Source organism: Salvelinus sp. IW2-2015, linkage group LG37, assembly GCF_002910315.2.
Source record: "Salvelinus sp. IW2-2015 linkage group LG37, ASM291031v2, whole genome shotgun sequence".
In the NCBI taxonomy this organism is placed as follows: Eukaryota; Metazoa; Chordata; class Actinopteri; order Salmoniformes; family Salmonidae; genus Salvelinus; species Salvelinus sp. IW2-2015.
In genome coordinates this window covers 948559-975972 of record NC_036876.1, presented here as the reverse complement: position 1 = coordinate 975972, position 27414 = coordinate 948559, and the positions used below count along the sequence as shown (strand labels likewise).

The window sequence follows — 27414 nt, the reverse complement described above, 5'->3', positions numbered from 1 at the left end:
TGCCGACCACACAAGTGATTCCCCACTGAAAACTTTCTACTCTCGTTCTTACCTCCATTCTCACCCCGAAATGTGCTCTGTCCCACTTTTCTGAACTTCGCCCGTGATGATTTTTTAGTTTTTCGTCAAAAATCACAACATGGCACCGGCTTCCGGGATGACATGAGGAAGTGACATCATTTCCACAGAGCGACGTGAGCACGTTGACGTTGCGCGAGATAATGTTTCAAATGTGCAAATGAGTCAAGTTGTGTGTATTTTTTGTTAACTACATTTGATCAATTATGATATTGAGAATTATATTTGTAATTTGAACATGTTCTACTATATCCATGTCAGAATAGACACAGAACATGACAAGTGATGATATCTTTATTTCAAAATTGGTTTTATTCCCATTTTCTCAAGCAACATTTTTTTATTGTTTTATATTCATGTAATTAAAAAAAAAAAAAAAAAAAGTGGGATTTCTCTAAGTTTTTATGTACAAGCAAAAACAAATGGTGGAGGAAAAACAATTGAACACAAATAATCCATCCCTGTACAATAAAGTCAATACATTGAGAAGATCGAAGACAAGCATTGTGGAATAAAATACCGCCAGCTGGTGTCCCAAATGGCACCCTAATTCCCAACATAGTGCACTACAAAGGAAGTAGAGTGCCATTTGGGAAATAAATGGGCAGTTAGCACAGCAGAAGCTGACGGAACAGCACAGGCATGTACTAATAGGTAGGTAGCGAGGTGGAGGATAACTCGTAAGATAACTTTTTTTTCTTCTTTTTTTTTTAAATCACCTTTTTCCTTATTTGGTGTAAGCATACAGCTCACCCACATACAGCATACACATAATCATTCTCTCACACACACACAAGCGCGCACGCAAACTTCCAATCCCTCCCTTTCACTGACAGTGCAACGTAAAAACAATGTTAAAACAGCATGCAGGGTAATGGTCTCTTTACAACGGTGGTCCAGTGTGCAACAATAACCCCCCCCCCCCCCCCACCTAATATGGCTACCTACAACACTGTTACTCATTCACAATACTTCAATCCATTCCTTACATACTTAAAACCTTCCACACCTCTCTCACTCAAGTGTTTCACCTACCAGGCAGGGCAGGCCTAAAATAATTTGGTTTCAATTGACTACTGTTGTGTTTAAAGTGAATCACCCCCTTGATATTGACTTGGTAGGCCTTGATTTGACTTGGTAGGCCTTGATTTGGGGACCCGCCTTGAGAAAACACATCTAGGGAATAGACACTGCATCATCATAATTTTCACCTAAACTAGGAGCCTTTGCTGTCAACACATGTACCTTTATGCAGTCCAAGTCCTGAACTACAAATGTCTTACTCACACCGCTCTCTACTCAAGGACAGCCTGGTCCCAGATCTGTCTATGCTTTAACTAACTCCTATGGCTGTATAGTTAGAGGAGTTGGCTATAGCAAATGGGTCATTTTCACAAAACTGTCCGCCAAAATGTTGTAATTTTTCACAAAATATCCTCTTGAAATCAATGAGATTAGGATATGTACTTATCTATTTCATAATAGTTTTTTGATCAGATATGATGCATTTTACCAACAGTTTCACAAAATTGTCATTACCGTAACAGTTTTAAAAGTAAAAAAAAGTCATAAACAAATCAATATTTAGATTTTTTTTTTTAAATGTCTTCCCTAATGAAAAGGCCCGAGTTAAACATAACACTGAAAATAGAATTATACAATTATTATAAAATACAAAATCTTACTTTTCCCCCCCTATTTGAGCTCTTCAGCCATTTCAGTAATGAGAAGGCCAAGTGGGGTAAAGGGGGGGTTTGAGAAGAAGAACCTTATTCTGAAGGCATACAAGCTAATAAATTAACAACTTGTGCTCATATAAGGACTACTCCTCTAGATTATGCATCATGGGTGAATAAAACTTTATTAAAAATGTTTTACAGGAACTTGAATAAGTAATGAAACGTCCATTTGTACTTAATAAATATTATACTTTAATGTAAACTCCAACTAGTATACCATTTCTATGATTTATGGACAAACTACAGCAACATATTTGGTGTTTTATTCAAATAGGTTAAATTTTTGTAAAGATTATTTTTTTAATAGACCAGAGAATTTAATCCAGACGCATTTCGGTAATGAGAATTTGGGATGAAAATGTAACATTTATTTCAAATAAAACACTTTCCCCAAAACTAGACATCTTATTCTTCAGAATGATAGTTGATTTTTGAAGATGCATCATGGTTTTGTAACTCAATTTGGTACAGACATTTTAAAACTGGTTTAATGATAATGACCCAAATACAGATCAGAGACCAGCAGGCTATTATAACTTATCATCACAAAACCTGGGTACTATTTAAAATGTTTCTTCTTGAGCGTCTGTCTGCTTTAGTTTGCCTGGTTGGAGACACCAATACCAAACGTTGGGTTTGCATGTTTTGGCACTATTCTGTTAGTTCCATCAAGCATAGCTCAAGTATTTAAAATTATTTCAAATAGTATATGAACCCAAGTCCATTCTCTGTCTAGCTCTAGCCTACACAATGTACATACATACAAAGTACACATTTTCTCACACTCGTACCACACAATCCACTCATCATCAGGTCTGCGTTCCAATAATCCATACTACGTAGAATGCACAGCTTCACTCTAGCATGTTAGACAAGTGGATTTTGGAAAAGACTGCCTGTTGTCGTTTACTATAACTAACCCCTGAGTCACTCAGTGGAACACTCACTGTTTCAGGGTGTTCTAGATTCTATATGGTCTGTCTGTCTACTAGATTATGACTATCATCCATTGGTCCACACAGGCTCATACTACACACTGTAAGTCCAAAATCGCACCCTATTCCCTATTTAGTGCAAAAGTAGTGCACTATGGGGAACATGGTGCCATTTGGGACATAAACACTGGTCCCTGATCCCACTGCTGTATATTATTGTGCATTATGTGGGGGGCCAGGAGTTTTTCCTGACCATGTGACCTGATCAGGAGGAAAACTCAGGGCCCTAGTTATCAGCTATAACCAGGAGTTTTCCTGGTCTGGTCACGTGGGCTGGTCCTTTTTGTATTATATGTTGAGATGAAAATCTCTCATACACTTAGACACACATTATGAGAACTCTCGCTCAATGTTCACTTGATGAATCGTGTTGGCTTTTTGTAGCTTGTCTTTAGTGGAATGGGGAAGCCTAGGAATAATGACTGACAGCGGAGAGATGGGAGGGGTTTATCCAAGCTGCAGCCAATGACAGTCCATCTTTGCGCTGTCTGACAGAGGGGCCACACCCCCAGGGCTCCTTAGCCCCACCTCCCTTAGCATTCTCTTCCATGTGATTGGCTGCTCTGACATAGCTGGTTTGTGTGAGCAAATCAGGAGTAGATGGTGATGACTTCACTTCCTCCACCCCTGACCAATAGGACGCGTTCCAATCCCTCAGTTAGAACTTCCAGAAATTCCATATCTGACCATCGGTTAAGGACTGGTCCACTGTTTGGAAATGTTTTCTCAATAACAATAAAAAGCATCATACTGTAACTACTACTGCGTCTACTATAGCTATGACAGAACACACAGCTATTGGTTCATTTTCAATTCACTCAATTAAGGAGATGAAAAATAAATCGATTGAAATGGAATTGAGTCCAACCCTGGTACACAGGAAGAGAAGCACAGTAAACAGGAAGTAGGAAGTGAAGGATACAGTTTTCGTCTCCGGCTGGGTTCCGTGGCGGTCCCGGCATGTTGAGCAGGACCAGCCGAGCATCATGGGATTTGTTGACGATGACCTCGTTGAGCTTGACGGCCGTGTGCATCCGCCGCACGTTGGAGTGGTCCCTGGGAGAGAGACATCATTAATAACAACAATCATCAACATTCATCCGTTTGTGTGTGTCTCCATTCAAGTGTGTGTGTCCATGCATGTGTGTGTCCATGCGTGCGTGTGTCTCCATGCGTGCTGTGTGTCCGTGCGTGTGTGTGTGTGTGTGTGTGTGTGTCCGTGCATGTGTGCGTGTGTCCATGCATGTGTGCGTGTGTGTGACTTACGGCCTGATACTGAGCATATCTCTGAAGCCCTCTGGCGTACTACAGCCGGAGTGTGTAGCTCTGTACTGCAGGGCCTTCTCCTTAGTCCAGGTCATGTGGACTCGTCTGTTCTCCGAGGCTGACATCCCTCCATCCCTCTCCCTTCCTCCGGCTGCTCCTCCTCCCTTTTCGGCATTTCCTGTGGGGCCTCCACCCCCGTCGGTGTCTTCATCGTCGTCAGAACCAATGCTGGTTAGCCGAAGCATGGAGTTACGATCCTTTACCAACTGGGCCTGGGGGAGAGAATGTGTAACACACGTTTAGAAATCCTACCTCTCTCCCCCTCCCTCCCTCAGAGAAATACACCTACAAAAGACACTCAGTCACTGAGTACAGGGTAGGGCTGGGCAATATATCCAATTGATTAGATTTAAAAAAAATTTTTTTACGTGATGTTCCAAATGCCTTAATCAAGATTATGTTGTAATGTTTGAGCATTCTGTGTCTTTTTGGTCTCGTCTCCTTCGCTCCTTCTGTGCTGTGCGCCTTCCCACTAGCACACAGACTCCAAGCCCCTCCTCCTTCTGTGCTGTGCGCCTTCCCACACAGACACCAAGCCCCTCCTTCTGTGCCTTCCTACACACAGACACCAAGCCCCTCCTCCTTCTGTGCGCCTTCCCACACAGACACCAAGCCCCTCCTCCTTCTGTGCTGTGTGCCTTCCCACTCACAGACACCAAGCCCCTCCTCCTTCTGTGCACCTTCTCACTAGCACAGACACCAAGCCCCTTCTCCTGCCACTCACAACAAAACATTTTAAAAATCACCTCTTCCTCTCTGACAACAAGCAGTTTAAACTTGCATTTGAGGTTTGGTCCAACAGAATCGGTCACATGGACACCTAAACACTGAGAGACATTATTTTACTGTAATAGACTTGACCTTTTCAAACGATACCCTTTTTATGTCTCAACTCCCAAAATGTAGAACAGAGCAGACCCTACTAAGACGAGAGTATCAATGAACATGACTGTGGAAAATGAATGGTCAGGTTGTCGCGTGCAGCACCACATACCGCTAGCAGGATTTTAACCACATACCGTTAGCAGGATTTTAACCACATACCGCTAGCAGGATTTTAACCACATACCGCTAGCAGGATTTTAACCACATACCAATAGCAGGATTTTAACCACATACCGCTAGCAGGATTTTAACCACATACCGCTAGCAGGATTTTAACCACATACCGCTAGCAGGATTTTAACCACATTACCCGCTAGCAGGATTTTAACCACATACCGCTAGCAGGATTTTAACCACATACCGGCTAGCAGGATTTTAACCACATACCTGCTAGCAGGATTTTAACCACATACCGCTAGCAGGATTTTAACCACATACCGCTAGCGAGGATTTTAACCACATACCGCTGAGCAGGATTTTAACCACATACCGCTAGCAGGATTTTAACCACATACCGCTAGCAGGATTTTAATACCAGCAGTACCATACGCTAGCTAGGATGCTTTAACGCACATAACCGCTAGCTAGGATTTGTAACCACAGACTGCTAGCTGTCTAGTCTGTGTTTTAGAAATGTCCACAGTATCTGTTATGCTAGCTGTCTAGTCTGGTTTTAGAATTATGACCATAAAAAAAACTAATTTATATAAGGAATTGGCAACTTGTCCTCATTCTGAAAAATAAGCATCTTATCCAGGTAGGCTATTGACTGAAATATCTAAAGAAAGTAACCAGGCCATGTTGTCCAAACAGTTAGAGACAGACTGGAGGTGTATTCATAACGTTAGAGACAGACTGGAGGGTGTATTCATAAGTTAGAGAGAAGACTGGAGGGTGTATTCATAACAGTTAGAGGACAGACTGGAGGGTGTATTCATAACAGTTAGAGACAGACTGGAGGGTGTATTCATAACAGTTAGAGACAGACTGGAGTGGTATTCATAACAGTTAGAGACAGACGGAGGGTTATTCATAACAGTTAAGACGACTGGAGGGTGTATTCATAACAGTTAGAGACAGACGTGGAGGGGTATTCAAAACAGAGAAGACAGTACTGGAGGGTGTATTCATAACAGTTAGAGACAGACTGGAGGGTGTATTCATACAGTTAGAGACAGACTGGAGGGTGTATTCATAACAGTTAGAGACGAGACTGGAGGGTGTATTCATAACAGTTAGAGACAGACTGGAGGGTGTATCATAACAGTTAGAGACAGACTGGAGGGTGTATCCATAACAGTTAGAGACAGACTGGAGGGTGTATTCATAACAGTTAGAGACAGACGGAGGTGATTTCATAACAGTTAGAGACAGACTGGAGGGTGTATTCATAACAGTTAGAGACAGACTGGAGGTGTTATTCATAACATGTAGAGACAGACTGGAGGGTGTATTCATAACAGTTAGAGACAGACTGGAGGGTGAGATTCATAACAGTTAGAGACAGACTGGAGGGTGTATATCATGAACAAGTTAGAGACAGACTGGAGGGTGTATTCATAACAGTTAGAGACAGACTGGAGGGTGTATTCATAACAGTTAGAGACAGACTGGAGGTGTATTCATAACAGTTAGAGACAGACTGGAGGGTGTATTCATAACAGTTAGAGACAGACTGGAGGGTGTATTCATAACAGTTAGAGACAGACTGGAGGGTGTATTCATAACAGTTAGAGACAGACTGGAGGTGTATTCATAACAGTTAGAGACAGACTGGAGGGTGTATTCATAACAGTTAGAGACAGACTGGAGGTGTATTCATAATAAGACAGCTTAGAGACAGACTGGAGGGTGTATTCATAACATTAGAGACAGACTGGAGGTGTATTCATAACAGTTAAGAGACAGACTGGAGGTTGTATTCATAACAGTTAGAGACAGACTGGAGGGTGTATTCATAACAGTTAGAGACAGACTGGAGGGTGTATTCATAACAGTTAGAGAGACAGATGGAGGGTGATCATAACGTTAGAGACAGACTGAGGTGTATTCAAACAGTTAGGACAGACGGAGGGTGTATTCATAACAGTTAGAGACAGACTGGAGGTGTTATTCATAACAGTTAGAAGACTGACTGGAGGGTGTATTCATAACAGTTAGAGACAGACTGGAGGGTGTATTCATAACAGTTAGAGACAGACTGGAGGGTGTATTCATAACAGTTAGAGACACGACTGGAGGGTGTTTCATAAATCAGTTTAGATGACAGACTGAAGGCTGTATGCATAACAGTTAGAGACAGACTGGAGGGTGTATTCATAACAGTTAGAGACAGACTGGAGGGTGTATTCATAACAGTTAGACTGTTCTACCTTGTTAGCAAGCAAATAGATCCAAGTTGACTAGACTTTAAATATAAAGATCAGCTGGTTACTCACTAGCAATGGTTTTGTGCTTGAGAGATGAGACCGGTGTTCATTTTCTAGAATGCTTGATACCATTAGTGGAAGTGCATTGTGCATGGTTAAATTTGTAAGAAAATTGGCATTTTCATATACAGATTTAAAAGCCACATCAGTAATTATTGCAAAAAAGCAGGTTAAAATATTTTGATAAAATAATTAAATTATGAATGGGTCTTATGGTTGTGGAAGGCTTTTATTTAGCCTAGGTATACTTTTATAAACCCCAAATTCATTAGATTATTCCTGACTGTCTGAAATTCTGTGTATTGACCTTTAATTGTGAAACAACGGCTATTTAGAGAAACCGTAAAAAATATTGAGATAAATATTGTGAATCAGCCATAAGTTTGAACAAATTTTAGATATGATTTTTTGGCCATATTGCCCAGCCCTATTATATGGTCATATTCATTAGGGCACACCGTAGCAAAACATTTGGAACGGAAAACAAAAACATGTGTTTCTTATTAGACAAGTTCAGGTCATCCCCTCCCTGTTTCAGTCCATTTTCTCCCATTTGGTGCCTAATGAATACAACCCTGATACACACTCTCCAACACAGGACAGCTTACGTCTAGCGACATTAGCAATATGTAGGCTGCAGGATAGGATAAGGCATTACTTCTAAAGTGGACTACGTAGTCTACGAGACAGTTGGGAGTCAATTACTACTGAGCAGACAGCAAACTTACTTCATCTATACTCCAGCGAACTCGCTAAGGAAAACAACAATAGACAGATGAGGTGAAGATGAACACACGCACACACTCTTTTTCTCTCTCATTCTCGCACACACACGCACGGAAACAGAACTATGAAACAAACACACTTGTTGCGGCCTCCGCACCTCTTTCTCTCGGTCAGACTTGGACAGCCTCATCTGTCTGAGCATCTGAGACCTCTGCTCCATCATAAGAGTCCTCTCATAGGTGTAGGCTGAGATGTCACTGTTATGCTAGGAGAGGAGATAGAGAGGAGGGAGGAGATAGGAAAGGGGGAGATGGAGATAGCAGAGGGGGGAGAGAATAGGGGGGTACAGAGGAGAGGGGAGAGGACGACAGTTTCTCATGGGTCAAATGAACAAAGCCTAACAGATAGCTATTAGCTAGCGATCAATATTGGAATCAAAAAATATTTCTTGATCATCAGTACGCTACACCATTTTTACATTAACTTTTGAGTAAAGTGCGTGGGCCTCAAATTATTATTGGGTCTATGCAGAAACCTACCATCTCCACCACTTCAACATCAGCCTCTATGCGGAGGTGGTAGAGGAACGTAGCCAGGTCCTTCTTCATCTGAATAGAGTTATCCTCCATCTGAGCCACCGTGAAGATACGCATCGCACACTTACGCCACACCTGGGGACGGAAACACGACAACAACGGCAGTTACATACACGTGTACACAACCTTTCTCTCTACGAGAAGATGATATGACTAAATTATATGACTAAATATTTCTCTGACCTTGTGTTGCCTCAGCAGGAAGGGCAGTAGCATGAGCATGCCCCCGTCGTGGACGATCCACCACACGTCAATGTATCCCTCCGCACACGGCTCGCTGTTGCCGGGGAACAGAGAGATGTTCTTGGGCACAAGTAGGGCCAGGTGGGCCGCTGTCGTCACACGCACCGTGTCTGGAGGAAACACGCACACAGAGAGAGGGGGCGCTGTTTATTCAAACCACAACATCTCAAAGTTAGATGGCAGGTAGTCAAATTCAAAGGGCCAGTTGCAATGTTTGACAAACAGATGGCAGTAATGGTACCATTCAATGAATCCCTCTTGCTTTCATCCCTCTCTCTCTTTCGCCTCGTGGCTTTTGCCTTGAAGCCTGATGAGAAAGCGCACATGCACACACCTCACCTCTCCTGTCCTGTACTCACTGATAAAGGTCTTCCAGGACTGTGGATCCTCACTCTGCCTCCAGGCCAGGGGCCAGCCCATAACCACAGTGTTGTGCCTCATCCCTCCTAACCCACTGGACTGGATCATGTGACTGATGCCCTCCCTGGCCTTGTTAGCCACAATACACTGACAGAACCCTTTCACCTTCTCCTTGTCCATCTGGTGCTTCAGAGTCTYKYGGYGGGGGGGGGGGGGTGAATAAAGAGGGAGAGAGAGAGGGGAAATTGTGAGAGGGAATTGAGAGAGAGTTGTTATAACACAATACACCTACAGATCCATCAGGTGAGTCTGAAGGAGAAAGCCAAAATTAGAAGCCTGAAAGAGGGGAGAAGAGGGGCGGAAGTCAGAAGAGGTATAAAATAAAATAAACATTTCTAGAGAAATGCACCAAGAGTGCTAGACAGAGAGAAAAGAGAGACCAACCTGTTCTGCAGCCAGTGCCTCTCCGTAGCTATGGAGGTAGTTTCCAGTGATGACGGTCCCTACGATGGTCAGACCTTTACCTGCCTTCAGCTGAGATGCAAAGGTTAGCAGGCGGGGAGACTTGACATATGCATCCTCATCTAACTTCAATAGAACTAAGAGCTGGGGTCTGGAGGGGAGAGAGAGAGAGAAAGAGATTGTAAAGGTGTGAGATTGGGTGTATATACATGGGTGGTTGTGCATGAGTCGCTGTTAACGGTATACTGCTATACTTTACCTCCAGTTCTTGGTGTGTGTATAGACGGCTGTGTGTGTGGTTGTGTCTACTATACCTCCAGTTCTTGGTGTGTGTATAGARGGCTGTGTGTGTGTGTGGTTGTGTCTACTATACCTCCAGTTCTTGGTGTGTGTATAGACGGCTGTGTGTGTGTGTGGTTGTGTCTACTATACCTCCAGTTCTTGGTGTGTGGTGGTCCCTCTTCCAACCTCAAGAGGGCGTAACGAGCAGCGCTGAGGGACAGACCCCGGATACCATCGCCCCACTCCTTCTCTGCCCTGGAACACACACATGAAGACAACTCAGAGATTCATACACACACACACATGAAGACAACTCAGAGATTCATACACACACACACGAAGACAACTCAGAGATTCATACACACACACACGAAGACATGTCAGAGATTCCTACACACACACACACATGAAGACGTGTCAGAGATTCCTACACACACGAAGACAACTCAGAGATTCCTACACACACACACAACTCAGAGATTCATACACACACACACGAAGACAACTCAGAGATTCATACACACCCACACGTTATCTAAATATATTCATCTTCCTTTTGAATTGTGAATGTAACACCTCCACAAAATATATAATTGGATTTCTGTGACCTCCATTCACACAAGCCCACACACACACCACAAAATCTGAAAAACACACACAACTGGTTTGTTCCAGGAGGTCCCCATGGAAACCTACCCGTGGTACTCGATGTATTTGTAGATCATGCCAGCAATCACTATAGCAACAATAGCATAGTACCATGACGATATGAACATCAGCGCCAAGCAGATGATCATACCCAAAAATGACAAGGTCCTAGAGAGAGAGAGATAAAATAATCAATCATCACGCAGGGCTCAACATTAATGCTTGTCCTCTTGTCCGGGACAAGTAAAAATAACATTATGACAACTTTATTTATTTTTATTTTTTATTGTCGGACAAGAAGAATGGACAAGTAAAAAAAACAATAATATCATACAATAATCACAATATCAAAAATGACTCTGATCAGAATGGGATCAATTGTAATGTTGTAATATTTTATAGGCTACCAAGGCAGGAGTCTTAAAAGGCCAGGGTTGGATTTTGAGACAGGCTTGAATATGCAGAGAAGCCAATGGACAGAGTGTAGCCTACATTTCTGTCTGATTGTCTATGGCAAAAAGTAGAAGTAACACATTTTATTTTGTAAAGTGGTTCCTTGCATCAAACATTGATGTAAAAACGCTTGTTACAGACCATATAATTTGTGACTAAAAAAAGTGGCTAAAAAAGTTAATGTCAAGCCCTGATCGGACTTGAGAAATAGAAAATAATCAATCACACTTGAAAAGTCCTTCTCCATTAATAAAAAGCTGATATGTAAATAGAGTATATGGAATGTGTGTGGACGTGTTTAACTATACTTGTGGGAACCAGAAGTCTCCACAAGAAGAGTAAACAAACAAAAATTTGACGAGGTCCCCACAAGGTGAAATGCTATTTCTAGGGTGTTTAGGGTTAAGGTTAGAATTAGTGTCAGGTTTAGGCTTAAGAGCTAGGGCTAGGTTAAGGAAAATAGGATTTTGAATGGGACTGAATTGTATGTCCACACAAGGTTAGCTGTGCAAGACTGTGTGTGTGTGTGTGTACCAGTGGTAGTAGGAGAAGCGTGGTCTCCAGTTGGGGGTTCTCAGCAGCGTCTGCAGAGCACAGGCCAGGTTCACAAACAGATAGCACATCAAGAAGAACCTACAGAGAGAGAGAGATGTGGGACTCAGGCTGCACTGGATCAGCATCCATACACTCAGACATACAATCACTCTCTCACACACACTGTCTCTCCAAGAAACACACACTCACATGGAGAGGATGGGTGCAACCAGGTCCAGAGAAGCAATGAGGATTCCCAGCTCAGCTATCAGAGCTGTCAGGAGCAGAGCCCAGGTAGGCTCTCCATTAGCCTTGCCATGACCAAACACCTGGACAGAGAGAACAGAACATCAGAGCGAGAGAGATACAGAGAGAGAGAAAGAAGAGCTATATATACTACAACACTTGTTTATCTATCTCACCCTGAGGAAAGGGATGATGTTGTCCTTGGCGATGGCCTGGAGGAGGCGGGGAGCGCCCGTCAGTGATTGGAGGCCAGCGCCGCACGTCGAAAAGAAGGAGCCAATCACAATGACCCAGGGGGAGGGCCAAGACAAGGTGCCCACTACCAGGTTCCCCTTTACAGAGTCTCCAAACCTTTAGAACAACAGACAGGTCAGTTAGTGTGACTTCACTGAGTCTTCAAACAGAAAGACAGGTCAGTTAGTGTGACCACAGAATGTGTCCTAAGAAGGCCAAGACACACACCAATTTCAGTTTACTTCCTAAATTGATTCAATTTAAATTAACTCCACCCTGAAACACACACACACAGAGAGACAACAATATACTCACTTGTCTCTGAGCACCACTCCTTCGATGCAGGCTCCAAACAGTACCACACTGCTCAGGTCTGGCCAGGCCACTCAGGTAAATAACCCACTAGTCACATCACACCTGAACCACAACACAACTCTGTCCCAATATCAACCCATTACCACACACTAAGCACCATGCAGGTGTATGTAACTAGAATGATTCTAATTCTATGACAGAGTTTACATGTGACATTTTCAATTAAAAATACAAAAGCTTTGCTGTCCTTGGGTGTCTGAAATTGCCCCCTAAACCTTACACACCGCACTACTTTTTACAAGAGCCCTAGTCAAATGTAGTGACCTATGTAGGGATTAGGGTGTCAATTCGGACGCACCCAGAGTTAATATGGAAGATATTCTCAATTCAAAATCCGAAAGCTTTATTGTCCACAGTGAAGGATACAGACAAGGGAGGTAGTGAGGATGGCCATGATGGTTCCTATGGGGATGGAGCGTTGAGCGTCTTTCAGGTCCCCAGACCGGTTAGAACCAGCCATTATACCTGGAGGGGGGAGAAGGGGGAGGAATAGTGAGGAGGGAGAGAGAGAAAGAAAGAGTGAGAGAGACAACAGAGTTGGTGTATGAATCTATGAAAAATAATTTTACAGCTGGATCAGCCTGTGCCAAATCTCTCAGTACCCCTCGCCTCTGTTTCCGCAGAGCTGTAAGCACTATGGTGGGAGCTCCACCACTGCACTGCTTCTACCCATTCAGATCTACCAACATCAAGAGGTCCAAGGGGATCGGGAGGTACTGGGATCAGGAGAGACGAAAAGAGGAGGAAATATACCTGTGACTGAGGGGAAGAAGATTCCCACCAATAGCGTGAAGGAGGTGGTGATGTCAGCGAAGACATATGGCAGCCGATTGGTGGGTGGGTGGACGGGTCTGGGCGAGGGGAGTGACCCTTTCTCCAGGACGTCCCCTTTACTGAGGTAAACACTCCATATGTTCTCTATGGAGAGAATACTAATTATTAGAGAGAAAGACAGCGCGAGAGAGAGAGAGAGTGTGAGAGACAGAGAATGTACCTGTGATAACTCCACTGGACAGGCCTGGTATGCCAGGTATCTCAGAGATGTTGCTGAGGTTAAAGTAGTAGTCACAGGAAGCGTTGAGGTCTGGGCCTTCACAGAACTGCAGCCACAGGGCCGTGGTCGCCTCAGAGGAGGGCAGGGAGGGATCAAAGGTTGAGGGCACCGTGCCGTTTCCTAGAAGAATTGGTTGATTAGCTGATATTGGGGACGATAATGAACAAGCGAGTAAAGAGGTGGAGAATGAGAAAATCTAACAGTGGTCGAATGGCAAGCAGAACTAACACCTTCAAAGCCTTGATTGGCCAATTAGGTGTGATTGATTAAGGCTTCAGCAAATGACCCGCAAGTGGGAGTGTCCCATAGTGAGATGTCAAACAGAATGGACCGAGAGAAAACACGAGGGTTAACATTAAATATGTTTCTCATTATAATTGACTATGGCATTTTTCCAAATTGAAAGGTAATATTGACGTTTTTACCAGCGAGTGTGAGGTTGGTATCCACAGGTCTGGGTGGTTCTTTGGGCAGGGTGGTCTTGGCACAGGGACTATCATGGAGGATGTGTCCTGACAGGGTACGGTTACCCAGCATACACACCCTGAGGAGGAGGGAGGAGGAGAGGATTAGAGCACGGGATTGGTCAATCACAGAGACGACAGTGAAAAGATTGGTCGATTAGGGCATCAGTCAAGTTTAAGTGTTTGGCAGTAAGAGTGGTGTGAAAGTCTTGAGAATGGGTCAATACGGGTACGTTTATGTCTCAATGAGAGTGGTTACAATGTTCTCAGGTTTCTCACTGGTGTTTACCAGCAGTGAAAGTGTAAATCAGGCATGCCAATGGAAACACATCAGATTAGTTTCTTGTTTCTTTGTGACTAAAATGCAACCCATAATCAACTCCGATTACAACATGAATCTGTCAATCAAACCGCTCTAAGATCACAACGGAAGAACTCACGGGAAAGTGGGCGGACTGAAGGCGGAGACCAGCGCTCCGGTGTAGATGGACAGGATGGAGATGATGACACAGGCCAGGAAGACGGACGCCAGCTTGTTGACATATTTGACGCCGACAAAGACCAGTAACGCCATGAGGAGGAGGAAGATTGAGCCGTAGACCCTCATGTTGTTCAACATGGCTGCTCCCTCACCGTCCGGACCGCTGGAGACAAAGATGGCCGCCCACGGGGCAATGTACATCTGGGGGTGGGAGGAAAGCGAGAGAGCAAGATAACAGACACGCAAAATCAAACGATATATTGGATTGGTGAGGGTGAGTAGATGCTGGAGTTTGTCATGTGAACACTTATACAGATGACATGAACATGACAATAACCATGATAATGAACGTCAGAGTAATTTGATGGCGGTTATAAATGAGGATGACAGTGAGGAAGAGGAGCGGGCGACAAAGGCTCTCCCACCCACCAGCAGGATCTCGATGGCTCCCAGGATGTACATGGCCCCGGCGAAAGTGGTGCCCAGGTAGAAGCACAGCCCCACCGCCCCCCCAAACTCTGGCCCCAGAGAACGACTGATCATGAAGTAGGAACCACCCGCTGGAGAGGAGAGAAGAGGGGGAGAGAGAGGGTGGGGAGGAGAGATTTAGAAGAGAGAGAGAGAGAAGAGGGATGGAGAAGGAGGGGGTGGGAGGGAGGGATGGAGAAGGAGGGAAGGAGAAGGAGGGGGTGGGAGGGAGGGAGGGAGAAGGAGGTGGGAAGGAGAAGGAGGAGGTGGGAAGGAGGGTGTGGGAGGGAGAAGGAGGGAGAAGAGAAGTAGAGAGAAGTAAAGAGAAGAATGGGTGTTAGTATCATTATGGGCATTATGAAAGTGAAAAAGAGGAGACAGAAAGTAGAATAGTACAGTATTATGATAATGAGAGACAACACACTAAGATTGTACCAATAAGCATAGGTCTCAAATTGCACCATATTCCCTATGTAGTGCACTAATTTTGACCAGGCCCATAGATGAGGGAGGATATCAATGGAGGAAATGTAACTTTGCAGATAGAAGCAGGGGTTTTGTCTTGACATAGAATCAGTAAGGGGCTCTAACTACAATGTTGTCAGATGGAATAGTTCAAATCAACTGAAATTGATTTGCTTCATATTCAAATATCACAAGAATATGTTAGAATTGTTCAACGACAACTTTGACATTTGGGATATTTCCGGCGTGGGTGTTGTTTCACTCAGAATTAGAATGATTTTATTATCATTCTTATGTGTGTATAATTACTCATTCTATGTCTATGGTTTTACTAGTGGTGAATGGTATTGCTGGGTGAGGACACTATGTCTCAATGTGTACAGTCAGAGAGGGGAGAGGCAGATCAGACATTTGAACAAACAGACAAACCTGACCTGGGTTCAAATATCATTTGAAATCATTTCAAAAACTTTATCTTTATCCTGCCTGGCGCAGTGGAAGCGATAGAATAGTTGGAAAACTGCCAAACTCCACCCACCTGGCAGTTCAGGCAGACTAAACCAAAAGCTACAAGTATTTTTAAATACCCAGTTCTGACACATACAGACTTCACTGAGACAGAGTTGCAAAATTCAGATCACTTTTCCAAAATTCCTGAAAACCTGGGAATTCTGGAGAAAGTAACCAGCATTTTTACACCATAACAAACATTAAACACACACTTGGATGACAACAAGACAGATGGATGGAGAGAGGGGTGGAGGGATAAAGGGATAGAGGGATGGAGAGGTGAGAGATGGAGAGAGGGATGGAAAGAGGTATGGAGAGATGGATGGCGAGAGGTATGGCGAGAGGTATGGAGGGAGAGAGGGATAAATGGATGGAGGGAATACCTGGTACAACTCCATTGGTGGCGATGGCACTCATTGAGATAGCAGTCAGTAAAGTCTGCAGAATGAGAGAGGAGCAGTAGCTGTATCATGCATATATCTATACACATAAAGATACTCACTAATCACTATCTACAGAACACTGCTCTTAACAGGCCTGTTTCAATTATCTCCTGTTCTCTTAAACACTTTCTGGACAAGTGTCTGCTAAATGACCAAAATGTAAAAATGTGTATATATGTGTGTGTATATGTCTGCATCTGTCCGTGTGTGTTGCTACTACTGTGTGTGTGTGTGTGTGTGTTGCTACTACTGTGTGTGTGTGTATATGTGTGTGTTTTTGTTTGCCAGGAGTAGACATGTGTGCTGCAGCTCTGTACCAAAACATGGCAATCTACTAACATAACTTAAGCCCACCTGTTGTAACTGTCATCGTTAATACAGCAAAGGTCAGAGGAAGGTGCGTCTTGTATCCACAAGTGTCCATATATCCATGACCTAGGAAATGTTTGAATCCTTCTCGACTGGAATGTGATTTGTGGATTCAAATAAACTGTGTGTGTGTGCGCACGTGTGTGTTATCCTCACGCAGCAGCAGCATATGAAGACGATGCAGAGAGCCTGCAGCACACCGGCAGTTCCCACCACCCAGGTGAGACGCAGGAACAAGATCACCCCGAAGATGTTCTGCAGGCATGGCAGGTACACCCCCATGAACGTACCCATCTGGGGAGACTGGGATAGACACACAGGAGAATAGTGATCATTAGTGCACAACGTAACAAAAATATGTTCTGCAGCCAGGGCAGGTACAACCCCATGAACGTACCCATCTGAGGAGACTGGGAGACACAAATGGCATTAGATATGAGGGTCCTGTTCATTAGTAAACACCGTAGCAAAGCATTTTCCAAATAATAAAAACGTCTGATCATATCCATGACGTGCTAGGTGTGATTATATTAGGTCAGACATTTTACATCCCTGGATCTATTCTCTGTACGGTGCTGTAAGTCAGTGCTGTAAGGGTGGAGTCGTCAGTAACAAAGGAGTCAAAAGTACAACCTAAAAGCATCATGGGAATCACAGCGCTTAGATATTACTGCCAGGGGTCAAAGTACTATGCCAGGGCATTCCGGGAGTTAAGGAGTCAGAGTGGTGTGTACCTTGTGGGCCTTTCTCTTCTCTCCTATGCTCTCTGCCTCCTCGTGCTCCCTGGCCCCCTGGGTCAGGTTGGTGTAGTTGGCCAGACGGTTGAGGAGGGAAGATACCTTCGGCCTAGTGTCCATCTCCTCCTGCAGGAGGGAGGGGGGGGGGGGGGGGGAGAGAAAATAGGAAGAGATGAAGTCATGATGAGACAGTCAGAAAACACAGTGCATCAAACACTTTTTTGATTGATGCTCTAACCTCAAAGAGAGCCAAGTTTCGGTCGTAGAAGTCATCATCGTCCACCCCATGACTGTTGTTGATGTAGACATTGGACATTTTGGCATTGCCATCTCCTACTGAGAGAGAGAGGGGAGACAGAAGGGAGAGAGAGAGAGGAAGGAAGAAGGAGAGAAAGAGGGGAGACAGAAGGGAGAGTGAGGAAGGAGAGAAAAGTTATACCTCTGTCAGCAGGGCCCTGAATCAGCACTCTCAGTTCCCTCTCCTCTACCACCAGGGAGGACACACAAAAACACGTGACAGTCTCATAGACATGCATAGTTAAATACAGACATGTCTACAAACACACTGCGTCTTGAAAACACACACACACAGGGACGATCCTTGTGACATCCTTGTCTCACGCATTGCTACACATACACACAAACATCTAAACTCAGCAAAAAAAGAAACGTCCCTTTTTCAGGACACAGTCTTTCAAAGATAAAAATCCAAATAACTTCCCGGATCTTCATTGTAAAGGGTTTAAACACTGTTTCCAATGCTTGTTCAATGAACCATAAACAATTAATGAACATGCACCTGTGGAACGGTCGTTAAGACACTAACAACTTACAGACGGAAGGCAAATAAGGTCACAGCTATGAAAACTTAGGACACTAAAGATGCTTTTCTACTGACTCTGAAAAACACTAAAAGAAAGATGCTCAGGGTCCCTGCTCATCTACATGAACATGCCTTAGGCATGCTGCAAGGAGGCATGAGGACTGCAGATGTGGCCAGCGCAATAAATTGCAATGTCCGTACTGTGAGACGCCTAAGAAAGCACCAAGGGAGACAGGACGATCAGCTGTCCGTCCTCGCAGTGGCAGCACACGTGTAACACCTGCACAGGATTGGTACATCCGAACATCACACCTGCGGGACAGGTACAGGATGGCAACAACAACTGCCCGAGTTACACCAAGAAAAAAAATCCTTCAATCAGTGTTCAGACTGTCCGCAATAGGCTGAGAGAGGCTGCAGTGAGGGCTTGTAGGCCTGTTGTAAGGTAGGTCCTCACCAGACATCAACGTCGCCTGCGGGCACAAACCCACCATCGCTGGACCAGACAGGACTGGCAAAAAGTACTCTTCACTGACGAGTCGCGGTTTTGTCTCACCAGGGGTGATGGTCGGAATCGCATTTATCGTCGAAGGAATGAGCGTTACACCGAGGCCTGTACTCTGGAGCGGGATCGATTTGGAGGTGGAGGGTCCGTCGCGGTGTGTCACAGCATCATCGGACTGAGCTTGTTGTCATTGCAGGCAATCTCAACGCTGTGCGTTACAGGGAAGACATCCTCCTCCCTCATGTGCTACCCTTCCTGCAGGCTCATCCTGACATGACCCTCCAGCATGACAATGCCACCAGCCATACTGCTCGTTCTGTGCGAGATTTCCTGTAAGACCGGAATGTCAGTGTTCTGCCATGGCCAGCGAAGTGCCCGGATCTCAATCCCATTGAGCACGTCTGGGACCTGTTGAATCAGAGGGTGAGGGCTAGGGCCATATTCCCCAGAAATGTCCAGGAACTTGCAGGTGCCTTAGTGGAAGAGTGGGGTAACATCTCACAGCAAGAACTGGCAAATCTGGTGCAGTCCATGAGGAGGAGATGCACTGCAGTACTTAATGCAGCTGGTGGCCACACCAGATACTGACTGTTACTTTTGACCCCCCTTTTGTTCAGGGACACATTATTCCATTTCTGTTAGTCACATGTCTGTGGAACTTGTTCAGTTTATGTCTCAGTTGTTGAATCTTATGTTCATACAAATATTTACACATGTTAAGTTTGCTGAAAATAAATGCAGTTGACGTTTCTTTTTTTGCTGAATTTACAAATACATTTTGGTCAGTTAGCACACGCTCTTATCCAGAGTGTACAAGACATTAGGAAAACTTTCCTAATATTGAGTTGTACCCCCTTTTGCCCTCAGAACATGGGCTCCACAAGGTGTTGAAAACATTCCACAGGAATGCTGTCCCATGTTGACTCCAATGTTTCCCACAGTTGTGTCAAGTTGGCTGGATATCCTTTGGGTGGTGGACCATTCTTGATAAACACGGGAAACTATTGAGCATGAAAAACCCAGCAGCGTTGCAGTTCTTGACACAACCCGGTGCGCCTGGCACCTACTACCATACCCTGTTCAAAAGGCACTTAAATATTTTGGCTTGCCCATTCACCTTGAATGGCACACATACACAATCCATGTGTCAAAAGTCAAGGATTAGAAATCCTTCTTAACCTGTCTCCTCCCCCTTCATCTACAGTGAATGAGGTGGATTTAACAAGTGACATCAATAAGGGATCATGGCTTTCACCAGGTCAGTCCGTCATGGAAAGAGCAGGTCTTCCTAATGTTTTGTACAGCCTACGCAGCAAACACAACCGCCACAGGAAACACAGCCGCCACAGGAAACACAACCGCCACAGGAAACACAACCTCCCCAGCAATACACAAAGGTAGCCTTATGCGTGTGACCCTGGGAAGGGTCTCTCTCCCTCCCCTCTCCCTCCAGATAGTGCTCACCTGAGGTGTGGGGGTCTCTCTCCCTCCCTCCAGATAGTGCTCACCTGAGGTGTGGGGGTCTCTCTCCCTCTCTCCAGATAGTGCTCAACTGAGGTGTGTGCGTGCGTGTGCGTGTGTCTGATGGAGCAGAATCTGATATGAGTTAATGTGTGATGTGAATGAATCCACTCTGTCAAATTCTATTACTGCTTTGTGGGCAGGACCGACTAAAAATAACCATCTCTGCACGCGCTTGACCTTCCTTGAAATAACACAGCTGCCTCACTCTCTCCACTGCTTTTGTCTGTTAGGGCTGCTCAGCCAGTACAATGCATCGTCTCAGCAGTGTGTTTGTGTGTGTCTGCGTCGGTAGATCAGCGTGTGCAAGTCAATTCCTAAATCGATTTGTTGAGTTGAGTTTCTCCTTTCTTTATATAAATAACCAAAGCGTCACCCACGGTCTATAAAGTGTTCATGAAAAGCTTTCTCGCCTGCACACTACCATGGCTCGTAGCTACAGGCATTCTCGCTCCCAAACAGGCATATACACTATATATGCACAAAAGTATGTGGACACCCCTTCAAATTAGTGGATTTGGCTACTTTAGCCACATCCATTACTGACAGGTGTATAAAAAATACAATTCGAGCACACAACTCCATATTAATGTCCATGATCTTGGAAATGAGACATTTAACGAGCAGGTGTCCACATACTTTTGGTCATGTAGTGTATATAGACAGACAGGGCATGAATGAGCATTTGGAATTGATGGCTTCAAGCATGAATCCACAAGGTTTTACACTATGTTTCTGGACTTTAGAGATGCATTGAGGAAATACCACTGGCTTATGTGGACATTATATCTGATAAGAACAAAGTCTCTTTTCTCCAAGTTACCTGTGAGAAGCAGCTAAAACGAACCTATCCCACTCAGGGTTAGCATAGAACCAACTACTGTCAACTTCATCCTAGCCATCAACCAGTGGCTGAAATGGCTATGCCAGTGTACCCCAGCCCATGTGTGGTCACTGAACGCAGTACAGGGGAATGGTGATGATGTTCAGATCTCCTCCAGAGAGGAGCATGTTATCAAAAACATGCTCTCTCGCACAGATGACTTTTAGAAAAGGTCTGGAAGTGAAAGACACTAAATGTGCAGGGTTGATATGAGTGACATTTCCCATCTGACTGTTGTCATGAAGCTAGCGGCTGTAAAAGAGGTGGCCCTTGCAAAGATGAAACATCGGTTGGCCAATGTACAGTTGAAGTCAGAAGTTTACATACACCTTTGCCAAATACATTTAAACCCAGTTTCACAATTCCTGACATTTAATCCTAGTAAAAACTCTGTCTTAGGTCAGTTAGGATCACCACTTTATTTTAAGAATGTGAAATGTCAGAATAATAGTAGAGAGAATGATTTATTTCAGCTTTTATTTCTTTCATCACATTCTCAGTGGGTCAGAAGTTCACATGCACTCAATTAGTATTTGGTAGCATTGCCTTTAAACTGTTTAACTTCGGTCAAACATTTTGGGTAGCCTTCCACAAGCTTCCCAGAATAATTTGGGTGAATTTTGGCCCATTCCTTCTGACAGAGCTGGTGTAACTGAGTAAGGTTTGTAGGCCTCCTTGCTCACACATGCTTTTTCAGTTCTGCCCACACATTTTCTATAGGATTGAGGTCAGGGCTTTGTGATGGCCACTCCAATACCTTGACTTTGATGTCCTTAAGCCATTTTGCCACAACTTTGGAAGTATGCTTGGGGTCATTGTCCATTTGGAAGACCCATTTGCGACCAAGCCTTAATTTGCTGGCTGATGTCTTGAGATGTTGCTTCAATATATCCACATAGTTTTCCTACCTCATGATGCCATCTATTTTGTGAAGTGCACCAGTCCCTTCTGCAGCAAAGCACGCCCACAACATCATCCTGCCACCCCCGTGCTTCACGGTTGGGATGGTGTTCTTCGGCTTGCAAGCATCCCCCTTTTTCCTCCTAACATAACGATGGTCATTATGGCCAAACAGTTCTATTTTATCAGACCAGAGGACATTTCTCCAAAAAGTATGATCTTTGTCTCCATGTGCAGTTGCAAACCGTAGTCTGGCTTTTTTATGGCGGTTTTGGAGCAGTGGCTTCTTCCTTGCTGAGCGTCCTTCCAGGTTATGTCGATACAGGACTTGTTTTACTGTGGATATAGATACTTTTGTACCGGTTTCCTCCAGCATCTTGACAAGGTCCTTTGCGGTTGTTCTGTTCTTGCACCAAAGTACGTTCATCTCTAGGAGACAGAACGTGTCTCCTTCCTGAGCGGTATGGCGGCTGCGTGGTCCCATGGTGTTTATACTTGCATACTATTGTTTGTACAGATGAACGTGGTACCTTCAGGTGTTTGGAAATTGCTCCCAGGGATGAACCAGACTTGTGGAGGACTACAATTTTTTTTCTGAGGTCTTGGCTGATTTCTTTTGATTTTCCCATGATATCAAGCAAATAGGCACCGAGTTTGAAGGTAGGCCTTGAAATACATCCACAGCTACACCTCCAATTGACTCAATTTATGTCAATTAGCCTATGAGAAGCTTCTAAAGCCATGACATGGAATTTTCCAAGCTGTTTAAAGGCACAGTCAACTTAGTGTATGTAAACTTCTGACCCACTGGCATTGTGATACAGTGAATTATAAGTGAAATAATCTGTCTGTAAACAATCGTTGGAAAAATTACTTGTGTCATGCACAAAGTAGATGTCCTAACCGACTTACCAAAACTAAAGTTTGTTAACAAGAAATGTGTGGAGTGGTTGAAAAACAAGTTAATGACTACAACCTAAGTATGTACCTCTCCCACAGAACATTCTGAGGGAAATGAATAACAAAACTTGTGAAGTTTTGAGAAAATGGCTATGCTTAAAACACACACACCACATGTGACATTATCTTCCTGAGCTAAACGGTCTGGGTGTTCCGAATGTCCAGTGGATTTACACTGCTACCAGACTGACTCACCTGTCGAACATGCTCAACAGTGACAACGCAACAGTTAGCCAGAGCCTCCCTCCTCCTGGACTAGGAAAGTCCCACTGGCCAATGACACTAAGGGACAACTTCCTGGGCTTCATTAGGAAGGCCAATGGAAAACTGGACACTCGTGCTGCAGGCTTTGGAGTCTGGTCAGACCTCAAGGAGCTGTACAACCGGACTGGTGCTCAGATGGACACAAACTGACACACAGACCACAGGAGGTTGGTGGCACCTTAATTGAGGAGGATGGGCTCAATTAATGGTTTCAATGTGTTTGATTCCATTTGCACCGTTCCAGCCACTATTATGAGCCGTCCTCCCCTCAGCAGCCTCCACTGACGCGGACTGAGACAGTGACTGCTTGTGATGCAGTTGTGTTGTCGTGGAGGCTTCTGTCACCCATGACAACACTCCTCTGTATTAGACAGATGCAGCTACGGCACCTCTGGACTGGCCTGAGGCTGCTGGGGAAACTTGCTGCTCTGGACTGTGCTGACGTCTTCCATTCCATGTACCAGAATACTGCCAGTGACGAGGACATTCTCACGTTTACTTTAAGTTCTATCCACAAAACACAACCTAACACTCTGGTACCCTGCAAACCATGATCCCTTCTGTGTTTTACACGCAGAGTTAAATGTAATGGAGTCTGTTGCACATGTTAATGGTTGCCGTTCATACAGTGACATGTACATTGCAAGACATGACCGCCTTGTCGACCTGGTACCTACTGAGGTGAGAAAGGTGTTCACCACCAGCATTTCAAATGTGTGTGCGTGCATGTCTGCTTCTTTAGTTCAGCCTGTGCCAGTTCATTTCCTGTTTGATTTGTTGCGTTTCTTTTCTCCTTTCTTGATATAAAAAACCAAAGCGTCACCAATGAGATAACCTAGCCGAGACAATTTCTAGAGCTAGTAATTGCTTATTAACAGTGAGACTATTATTGTAACATAGAAGCTGATTCTGTCCAGAAGAATGATTGAGAGTACCCTGCCACTAGAGGGTGACACCACAAACAGTTGAGCAATTAGGCTAACAGTCCAAAACAGGGTCATGTTCATTAGGACATGCAATGGGACACTTTTTGCAATGGAAAACAAAAATGAGGGCTGCTTATTAGACAAGCCCAGACAGTCCATCGCTGTTTCAGTCTGTTTTTTTAATGTTTGGTGCCTAATTAACACAACCCATTATTAACAGAAAGTTGTCAACTTGTTGCACACACACACACGCACACACACACGAAGTGACGTGTCACCTTGCTCTGTGCTGGTCCTGTCAGGCGTCTCGTTTTCACCAGTTGTGGTGAGCCCTCCCGACCCCTCGCTTAGCGGTTCACTGCGGTTCACACTCTCCCGCGAGCCAAAACGTACGTGGCCGCGGCCGCTGGACCGGGAACTGATGTCCGGCGAGGTGTCCGACAGTCCCGGAAGGTCCTCGGCCTTGGTGGGCGTCACCGTGAACCGTACCGACGCCATTATTGGGTCTTGGAGGAATGGGGGTCAAGGGTTAGAGGTCAAGGGTCACCAACTACGCTAGCTCGACTAACCAATACTGGGCTAACCCACACTAGGCTAAATTAGCTAGGCTAACCTATGCTAAGCTAACGTTCAAGTGAGAGACACCTACTAGACTTGAATCTGCACTTCCCCATTGAATTGGACTGGTTTCAATGGCACATGTGGGATGAATGTCATGAGATGTGTGCCTTTTTTCCATTTYATGAATGTGTAATGGTTTAACATAGAGCCTACACTTTAAAATTGTAAACAAATGAATTAGGTTGAGGAGTAAACTGTGTCTAAGATTTATAATAAAAAAAAAATATTAAAAAAATTGTACTTCCCCTTCAGCTTTCAATTTAGGTTTTATAAAAAAAATAAAAGGTAGCGTTCCCTTTCCACTTCGATTAATATTATTGCATCTCTTTGCTTGTTCAGAAACTGGATTAGTGCGGTGTGTTCGTACGTGCCCAAATGACCTGACACTGAACTTAATAATACTGGCTATCAATATGTAGGCCTAGTGTCAAATCTGCCTCTGCTCTCGTATTCCCAAGAAAACATAGGTTTGTTTTTTTCTCTGTGGTTATATGCACCTCAGTGATAGCTTAGATTTCCTCTATGGATGACAATGAGTGACTAATGATGGATTGATGGGGGGGGAATAGGGAAGGGGTAAGAACCAAGACAAAAGGAGAGAAAAAAGAAGAAGGAGGATAGCTGCTATTAGAGTTCAATTATGTATGGTAGGTGACAGTATACAAAAGCCATTTGTTTTGATTAATGAGTGATGACATGTCTGTCACTCAGTAACCTAACCTGACAAAGAGCAGAACAGAATCATGTGCTTTCACAAACACCGCTCAGGGGAGCAAACTGCAAAGTTAACCAGGTGAGAACACTGACTGAAAAACAGTCTCCTTGCTCTGACTCAATTATGTGAGGTACAAGTACCTGCCAAAATAAAGGAAACACCAACATAAAGTGTCTTCATAGATATACACATGACCCTAAGCATGATGTGATGTTAATTCCTTAATTAACTCAGGAACCACACCTGCTTTGTATCCCTCATTTAACTCAATTGTTTCCTTTATTCTGGCAGTTACTTGTAGTTCAGTTGAGTAGTAGCTTTGGTGCGGTTTATAATTTAATTATTATACAAGAGCAGTTCCAACCGGTTGGACCAGCAGCAGCTTGAGCCGAGCCACATGCGGAGGCACCATGTCTTTGTGCAGTACTATAGCTGTATTGATGGGATGGTTGCTTGTTATCAGTTTCGCAACATTTCGAGTTGTACTACTCGTCTTATACTAGGCATTTTTAGCTAGACGAGGGTGTGGCAAATTGTTTGGGCAATCTTGTCAGTTCGTGGGGTACACATGAACTGAAGCTAGTTAACAGTGCATTAAATAATTTTAGTATCGTAGTTAGTTGCAACCTAGGTTGCCATCCCATGAATCTATACAAACGGTGGAGACAAGGACCAGCATCTGTAAAACTGGCCAGTATGCGACTGTTGAATTGAACTGCATCCGTTTAAATTATAATGAACGCTTAGCAACTAGTTGGAGCGTATGTAAAGCGAAATAAGATTGTGTTCGAGCAACTCATCAAATGTCCAGATGGAACATACTGATAACGTTACACCTACGTGCACTTGCTTGAAATACCGTATGACGAGCTAGCTAGTATCAGTTATGCTAACATTAGCTGGCTGGCTAACTAGTAACTACCCTTAACCGTTAAGCCAATTATAATTTCTAGCTAGTTCGAACCAGTCAGGAAAAATTGTCATATCAATATATTCCAAACCCGCGATTGAAATACATTTAGAAAAAAAGTGTCTGTATTTAAACTACAACTAGCATGGGTAGCTAGCTGTAGCGTTTTTGTTGGGAAAACGATGCGGAATGTCAACAATGTATTAGCATGTCAATCAATGTATGCAGGCAGATGTTCCGTGGGAGTAAACAATCTTTTCTTTCTGTAATTACACAACATAATATGCACGATCATTTGTGTCAACTTTCAAGTCATGGTATCGAAATAAACTAGACGAACACACTACGTTTGTCTTGCTTATCATGAAATTTCCCCTCAACTCGTTCAGTACATTAGCTACTTGTCGGTATCAGTCGAATGTCGTCCGTTGAATTTACAGTGGTACAGTAGCTAACGTTAGCTGTTAGCCACGCTGCTAAAGTGTGACAGAACTCCACGTACCTTGCTCAACGGCTAGAAGTGGACAGAATTCTGCGGCAACTTCACAGAAATATTTCAAACAATATACATTGCGCGTATATAGTACTCTCGTGTCCCTTGTATCCAGCTGTTGGGCTTGCTAGTGGTTCTCAAAATGAATTGAAACCATAGTAGCTCCATGCATGTACTCGCCTCATCCTTTATTGTCGGCACTTTGTCCAACAGTCAGAAACGCGTGCCAGCCCCCGCCTCTCAATACCTCTTTCGCTTGCCGTAATTTCGAGCTCACGCATGCGGGGTAGG

General features: G+C 44.1%; 1 protein-coding gene across 5 annotated transcripts; it reads right to left on the bottom strand.

Moving 5' to 3' along the window:
• Positions 1-356: 356 nt before the first annotated feature.
• On the bottom strand, positions 357-27347 carry LOC111960090 (solute carrier family 12 member 6). 5 transcript variants are annotated; one of them, XM_023981994.2, is made up of 27 exons: positions 27133-27347; positions 25503-25545; positions 24663-24890; positions 17841-17938; positions 17600-17728; positions 17022-17168; positions 16437-16491; positions 15040-15170; positions 14570-14811; positions 14091-14209; positions 13606-13785; positions 13365-13529; positions 12978-13076; positions 12552-12609; positions 12179-12353; positions 11967-12085; positions 11757-11855; positions 10818-10937; positions 10272-10376; positions 9822-9990; positions 9377-9572; positions 8958-9127; positions 8718-8849; positions 8318-8443; positions 4079-4350; positions 3735-3868; positions 357-3494 (listed from the first exon to the last, which is right to left on the bottom strand). In XM_023981994.2, exons 3-27 carry the CDS (start codon positions 24880-24882, stop codon positions 3403-3405), a joined length of 3552 nt encoding a protein of 1183 aa, XP_023837762.1. In that variant the 5' UTR covers positions 24883-24890; positions 25503-25545; positions 27133-27347; the 3' UTR covers positions 357-3402. The 5 variants fall into 5 exon arrangements, with proteins under 5 accessions (XP_023837762.1, XP_023837764.1, XP_023837763.1 ...); XM_023981996.2 differs by having other exon boundaries at positions 17841-17935; positions 24663-25545; XM_023981995.2 differs by lacking the exon at positions 25503-25545.
• Between the last annotated feature and the right edge of the window lie 67 nt (positions 27348-27414).